This window comes from Lucilia sericata, unplaced genomic scaffold (genome assembly GCF_015586225.1).
Source record: "Lucilia sericata isolate MDLA Ls3-8-SP2 unplaced genomic scaffold, ASM1558622v1 Contig001597F_arrow, whole genome shotgun sequence".
Lineage (NCBI taxonomy): Eukaryota > Metazoa > Arthropoda > Insecta > Diptera > Calliphoridae > Lucilia > Lucilia sericata.
Genome location: NW_023995514.1, coordinates 1 through 7,979, shown reverse-complemented (window position 1 = coordinate 7,979; position 7,979 = coordinate 1). Strand labels below are relative to the sequence as shown.

Here is a 7,979-nt window from a genome sequence, read left to right as displayed (position 1 = left end):
TAAAGGTTTATTTAATTTATTTGTTCAAGTTATTTAAAAAACACTTGTGGTATATTACAAAAATAGATATATTTAGAAAAATACTATTATTATACTATTATATAGAAAATTTCCCTAAAAAGAAAATTTTTATATTATAGAAAACACTTTTTTATTCTAAAAACATTATAAATTTTTTAAATCCTTATAAAGCATGTAATTAGACATTTATTACATGTATATGTAAGTATTGTCATATAATATTGAATCCTTGCATACTGTTAGTATACATATAAGAAATATCAATTTAAACCTTTCAAGGGAAAAATTGTTGTGTTTCTATTCTATGAGAGACAGGCTCAGAACGTTTTGGATATTCTGTAAATGGTAATAGTAAACCATATAAAGATATTGTGATAGAAAATACTACATGATAAATACGCCGCTAAACCATGTCAAAAAATCGCTAGAAATTGTCCAATTTAGTTGTTTGCAAAACGTCAAATTTATTATAACTTGAAATTTTGTAATTTACAAAATAAATAAAAAATTTCCACAAATTAGTCCAGACTATAGACTAGACTTTATTACATCCTGTAGCAATTTGAAATAAAGCTTTCACATATAGAAAAGTTGATATGAATGAGAAACTAGAGTCCATTTATACCAATTCTGCATACTCCGTTTTTATACCCTACACCTGATGTTTGTAACGCACAAAAATATTGGTCCTACACCCACTTTAAAGTATACCGATCGACTCAGAATCACTTTCTGAATCGATTAAGCCATGTCCGTCCGTCTGTCCAGCTGGCTGGATGTCCATGTAAACCTTGTGCGCAAGGTACAGGTCGCAATTTTCAAGATATTTTGGACATACGAGTTTTTCGGTCCAACGACGAAGCCTATTGAAAATGGCTGAAATCGGTCCATTTTTTCATCTAGTCCCCATATAACCCTACCACCCGAAAAGGGCTTTTGAGTTCATAATTATGTTAAATATTGTAGTATCTCTACAAAAATCGGCAAAACTTAGTTCTATATATGTCTTAATAATACTGCCGATTTTCGTAATTATCCGACTTTATTTGACTCTAGCCCCCATACAAAGTCCCCTCCAGAAAATGACTTGAAGGTCAATAATTCACTAATAAACACTAGTATCACGATGAAATCCAGCATAAATAACTCTAATGTAAACGTAAAGCTATGTACCAAAATTTATAAGGATAGGCTTATATTTACCCTTGCTCCATATAACCCCTCTTTTAGAAAATCACTTTTTTCAACAAATTGTTAAAATATTTCGGAATTAAGATAAACTACTTAAATGCTTCATTATTATTAAAAATAATCCACATTTTTAACATACTCAGTAGTATAGGATATCATATAGTCGGCCATGCCCGACTAACTTTCCTACTTGTTTATAAACAGTTCTTATGTCCTTATAAAAGGACTCCAAAGTTCAAAGGACTGACAATTTCAAACAAATATTTTAAATATTTAAATGTATTGTATTATGCTAATATTGATATCAAATGAAAGCTGGAAATCTGTACATTCTATCTGTATTATTTATTTGACTCACTTAGACAAAATATTAAAAAAAAATAAAATTTTAGAAAGGTCTCATTTTCAAAACAAACATTTTTAAATACTTTTTTGGGACAAAATTTCTTTAAGCTCCTTTTCTTTTTTAATCATTATGAATTGAAACAAATAATATTATTTTGCAGCAGAGATTGTCAGCTTCATTTGATTTTAATATTAATACCAAATTTTTATATAAATTTGGAATGATTCCTTTTGAAATCATATCTCCTGTAAATTTTAAGGACCTTTTACAGGGGCATAAGAGCTGATTATGAAAAACTGAATACACAGAATTAGTACAAATGGTCCATAGTTTTCTGTACACATAGATTTTTTCATGTGTGAAAATGACTGTTGCACGGTGTTATAATTAAGACTATCATTAAGAATTATTATAACTAAGACTAGGCCATAGACTAGACTGTAAACAAGTCTAAGGACTGGACTATAAACTAGACTATAGACTATCCCAAAGACTTGACACTAGACTAGACTATATACTAGACTTAAGCCAGGCAGGACTATAGGCTAGACTAGACTATTGAATAGACTATAGACTAAACTATAGAATAGACTTTAAAATAGATAAAAGACTGGACAATACGCTTGTCTATAGACTATACTACAAACTAGAGTTTAAAATAGACTATAAACTAAACTATAGATTAGACTTTAGAGTACACAATAGACTAGACCAGACTATATCGTAGACTACAGACTAGACTATCGACCAGACTACGTATATCGTAGACTACAGACTAGACTATAAACTAGTTTATAGACTACAATATAATCTAGACTAAAAACTAGACTATAGACTGTACTTTAGACTGTATTATAGACTATAATATGGACTAGACTATACACTAGACTATACTATACAATACTATAGACTAGAATGTAGTCATCTGCAATTACACCAATTTTATATGTGAAATATCTAATATTTATTAAAAATTTTTTGACTTGGGAAAAACCTCCAAACTTTCCGCTAACAGAAAAAAACTATTTTTTTCTTTCAATAATTATTTGAGAAACGTGAGATTTGAAGGGAAAATCTTCAAATTGGTGTGAGAGAGACAGAGTCAGAGCATTTTGGATATTCTAAAAGTAGTAATAGTGGACCATTTCAGTTGCGTTCATCATTTTTCATTCATTTCGAATTCGCTGGCAATTTCATTCTTGAGAATGTCCTTATGCTCTAGAACTCATATCAACTTGAAAAAGAGCTGTTGAAATTTGCATAGAGTGTAAAGGTAATTTCGATCTTATGAACTTGAAGTTGAAATTCTTGATTACTAGAATTCCGTCAACGTAGTTCTCAATGGTTGATGTTCCTATATTTAATTTTAGGATTTTTCTTGTGACCAAATAGATGAACTAAATATTGAACAATTACGAGTATTTTATTACACTATTACGAATATTATACACTCATTATCAAAATATGGCTATTTATTATGAATGTTGCTTTTCGGAAGAGGACCTTTTATGGCGTACAATAGTGGACCAAACTCTTCAGACTTTGAGAAATAATTACATTTTTAAACGATGACAATAAAGTGGTATCATTCCTCTCGATCTTAGAATCTGAAGTTTTTTGTCTTTTTTTGAAATTACAAGTTGGTATAAAATTTGTTATTTTACTTCCTTACGGTACTGAATCAGTAAATAAATATTTTTGGAAGAGTTCTAAGACATAGACATGTTAAAATCATTGAAAAAGCTGTTATCTTTAATAAACTTTTGGTTTACCTTCATAAAAATGGAATGTAATATGTATAAGAATTGTATCGATCTATAAGTGGTACCCTTGAACTACTAATACTTGTTTGAACTGGTGTTTGTAGTTGTAACGGTAGCATTAGTGGTTTTTAAGCAATAACCTCTTTATAGCCTGCAGAACTGTTGCAGGGAGTAAATCTGTGATAATTTATTTTTAAATCTTTTCATCATATTTCAAAAATAAAATTTAATTTAGCTATTATAAAATGAAAAGTTTTAAATATTTAATATATTAGTTATATAAACATAAACAATATAAAACAATAAATTAAAAATTATAAATATATATGGCAAATTAAATTTACTGAGTTGTAGTCATTTTCAACCCAATTTAACAGCTGCAATATATATATGTATCAAATAAATCAATAATTATTACTGATATTTAGTAGTAAAGAGTTTATATTATTATTATTTAAATTCAATTATTTACGTATATGTATTTAAATAGTATTGACTATAGATAGAAACTATCATTGTGTGGTGGGTATTGACTTTGATAATACAATTGTGTTAACAAAAATAGCAGCTGTAAATAAATGCTTAAAATTTTGCCTTTAGAAATTTAGTAAAAATTTAACTTTAATCAAAATGTATTTCAGAAACAATTTCTTATGTAAAATTATTGTTGATTATCATTCTTAGCCGACCTCATATTAATAATTAAATTTTTTCTACATCTACTATTCTTAATCACACAATTGTATTTTTAACTTTTCTTTTTAAACCAAAAAAAAAAAAAACAAATTCTGTCTTTAAGCAAAATCTTTAAATAAATTCATTAAATTTTTGTATTTAATTAAATATTCTCTGTAAAAGTCAAATAATACCATATCTGTAAATATTTACAATAAAATATAAGTAATTTAAAAATTCACAAAAGAATTTAAATTATTAAATAATAGATTTTGTTCAATTTAGTGGACATTCTGGGAAATTAAATTCCAGTACTTCATTCTAATTAATTGTCATTTGTCGCTTTAATATCTTAATTAGTTTAACTACAATATTAACTTTCTATTCTATTAACTATGTTTTTAAATGGGCTAATTTTATTTGTGTTATTTAACTAGTATTTGTTATTAAACTTTGTTAACTTAATTTTAATATAATTTTATTTTAATTATAACCTTAATTATTTATTTATAATGTTATTTAGTTCTAATTGTATTTTTTTTTATTTTATAAATTTAATACTATTTTTGCTTATAAATTTTATAGTAATTTATTTATGTTTTCATAATTATTATTATTAAATATTGAATTTATATTTACCAAATATAGACTCTGTTTTATTTTTGTGTTTTTTGTTTTTATTATGATTATTATTATAGTTTAGTGGAAGCTCCTGTTACACGCTTTTATTTAATTTATTTATAATTTTGTTTACCTCTTTGCCCCATCATTTTGCCTTTTATTAAACATGTTTTCGTCGCCCTTCTGCTGCTGCTGTGCATGGGCCAACATGTTCGGCTCGAAAGTGTTGTTTAATTTTAATGTTGTTTCCAACTAGTTGCTGTGTAAGAAATAAATAAATATTTAAAAATTTAATTGTACATTATTAAATTCATATAAATTTCAAAATTTATGCATTTAAATTTATTTATGCAAATTTTTGTGGTGTGTGTTTTGCAGTACAAATTGAATAAATTAAAATTAAAATCATAAATTTTCTAAAATTAATATTAATTATATTTGAGGTCAAAAAAAAAAATCGATATTTCAAGAAATTTGGCTTACATAAAGGAAATGTATATGACTCAAAAAATAAGTGGTGTAAGGGGAACGATAGATCTAATGATCGAGTGTTATTGCTTTGTTCTATTGCCACTTTTAGGTCTTTTGTTATTAGACCATCAAAAAGAAACATATTATTTTTTCGGATGTTAAATGTCGGAAACATTAGGATAGGTAGGTAGGTTGATAGGAAGATGTATACTACATCAAATCCAAAAAAATACACCAATGCCACTATCGGGCCTGTCATGAAAAAAAGGGAACTGAATGAATTATTTTTCAGTGTTCAGTCTCCTGAATGTAATTCCTAAGAATCTTCCAATATGTGTTAGTTAGGAATGCTATTTAAGGAATAACATCACTTCCAAGATACTTGGATCTAACTTCGACGAATGTTTGACAGTGACAAAGAAAGTGCTCCAGAGTTTCACTGTCCTTTCCACATGCTCTACATTCGTCTGAATCCGCACGTCCAATTTTGCATAGATGTGCTCGTAATCCTACGTGTCCACTCTGAATACGTACCATCATACTAACTTCAGACTTGCTCATTTTCAGGAGATTTTTCGTCTTGCTCTCATCAGGGTCACCCCATACTATCTTTGTAGTTCTACCCACTGTTTCATTATTCCAAGAGGCCTTATGGCATTCTCTCACCCACATTTTTAGTTCAGCTTTTGTTGCGTCGAACGGGTTTGCGTTTGTCAGGTTAACTGCCTCGGTAAATATATTAAGAGCTGTGGGCGCCATATTTATTCTAATCCAATTTATGCATTCCGTTATTGCTCGTACTTCTGCCTGGAAGCTTGTGTTGTGATTTGGTAAACGGTGGTATTTTTCTGATTCTAAGTCTTCAATATAGAACCCCAGCCCACTTTGTCCCCCAATTAGAGCCATCCTTGCAACAACGCATTCCTACTGGTATTTGCTCTAATGTTCCGCTGTGTCTGGTATACGATCAGGCACCTCCGATGATTGTGTATAACCTTTCGATGTGTCCAGTATACATTGATGACGTGTCTATTACACATACAGCACCAGTTCTGCTTACCAAAACTGGCCCACTGGGAACATAATGTCCACGACAGCAGGGATCTTTTAGTGCAATTTTATGTGCAATACTAAACGATCATAAAAATCCTACAATCGTTCGCTGTAATCATTAATTCCGCTTTTTCTGGTGGTGTTGAGTATTCAAAGAGGTAGAAGTGAAACAGATGTGTTTGCAAGACTCCTAGAGCAACTCTATGAGATTTTGACTATTACTTTTTACACACTGATTATTAAGGACAATAATTGAAAACAATTAACTATTTTTTTATAAAGGTTCAGTTTTCAAAATCTTTTGGAACTCCTTAGAACATTGAAATAAACCCCCAGGCAATCTGCGGCCATCATTTGGAAACCGTTCTAATAGGTTAATAGTTTTCAACCTTTGTTGGTTTTCTTGTAAATTCTAAATTTTCAATGTTCTTCGAACAAAACGCATTTGTCTAGTTTTAATTCAAATCTATAATGTCTCAGGAGTTTAATGAAAATGCATTTTTGTATACGCACAATTACTACAAATAAAATGTCAAATGCTTACCTTTATAATAAACTTCTTTGTACATGGTGGGACAGGCAGCTTTACCATTTGCTTTGGAGGTTTTAAAATCAATATTGGTGCGTATGGGCCGGTGCAATAAAGGTTGAGGCGGTCTATAATTATTACCTAAAGGAGCTTTTGGATGATCTGGACTACCTTGCATCAGGCGACGTAGAGCGTGTAACTGAAACATAACAGTAAAATATTTTTTATAACTTTACATAAATTTATAAAGTATGTCAATAAAATGTAAAACATTAATAATTTAGGTATGTTTTTAAACAAATTACGCATCAAAGCAACAGCATTATACATTTTAAAAAATAAATCATACATTTCCTTTATTTTAAATACCTAAAAATCATATAAACTCTGTAAAAGTTATCTTTCTGTCTGACTGCCTATTTAAAAACGTATTACGTCGTATTCAACAAAAGCTGAAAAAACCAGCAGCAACAAACGCAACAAACCAACTAATACTTCAAATCCTTGGCAATAATAACATACAGAACAGAGCGTAGAAAAAAAATAAATAAAATCTCGCTAGCGTTAATTATCTGTGACACTTCAGTTTACCCTTGCAGACATATTCGAATTTACAAACACTTACATACTAATACCCACAAATACACGCACACACACATACATACACTCAATTATTTACACTGTCTGTTACAGTTTCTGTGTGCGTCTGTATGTGTTTACATGGAAAAATCATCATCAAAGTATGGTATAAGCTTACTAAGCTGACTTAATGAGTTCAATGATACCTTACCAAAAATGAAAATAAAAAGAAAATGGCAAAAAAGCATGAAAATATGAACACGTAGGTAGAAGAGAGTTCTTCCTCCATAGCATTATACATACATTTACTCATTCATTTGCGCGACTCATACTCTCTTAGTTTTAAAACAGTGGCCCAGAAGTTGTTAATTTCAGCCACTTGGTTGCACAAGAGTATACTTTAAACTGAAGTTAAATACATATAAAAAATACTTACATTTTGGTTTAACGAAAATCGTAAAAAAAGTTTTAGGACACTGTTTCCATATTATTATCAAATTTAGATATCGTCGTTAATATAAGAGCAAATATGCGTGGAGATCTTGAAAACCCAGGATCCGAAAGTATCAGTAATTTTGTAGAGCATTGGTTCATAAAAACATTTTTTATGTCGAAATTCATCGTATTTTTAAGCCAGTAATTAGCATTAAAGTAATTTTCTGAAGGTTTTCTTTTATGGGTTATAGGGTCACTTACTGATCTATGTAATTTGGTAGAAATATTTAGGTTT

The 7,979-nt window shown here is 29.2% G+C and overlaps 1 protein-coding gene across 1 annotated transcript; it reads right to left on the bottom strand.

Annotated features, from left to right (window-relative positions):
* Positions 1-4,653: 4,653 nt before the first annotated feature.
* LOC119612071 (carbonic anhydrase-related protein 10) lies at positions 4,654-6,869 on the bottom strand (the record flags this gene model as incomplete). The annotated part of the gene is made up of 2 exons (XM_037967787.1): positions 4,654-4,876; positions 6,686-6,869. Coding segments are annotated over 2 exons (207 nt in total), but the record flags the coding sequence as incomplete, so codon positions are not given.
* Between the last annotated feature and the right edge of the window lie 1,110 nt (positions 6,870-7,979).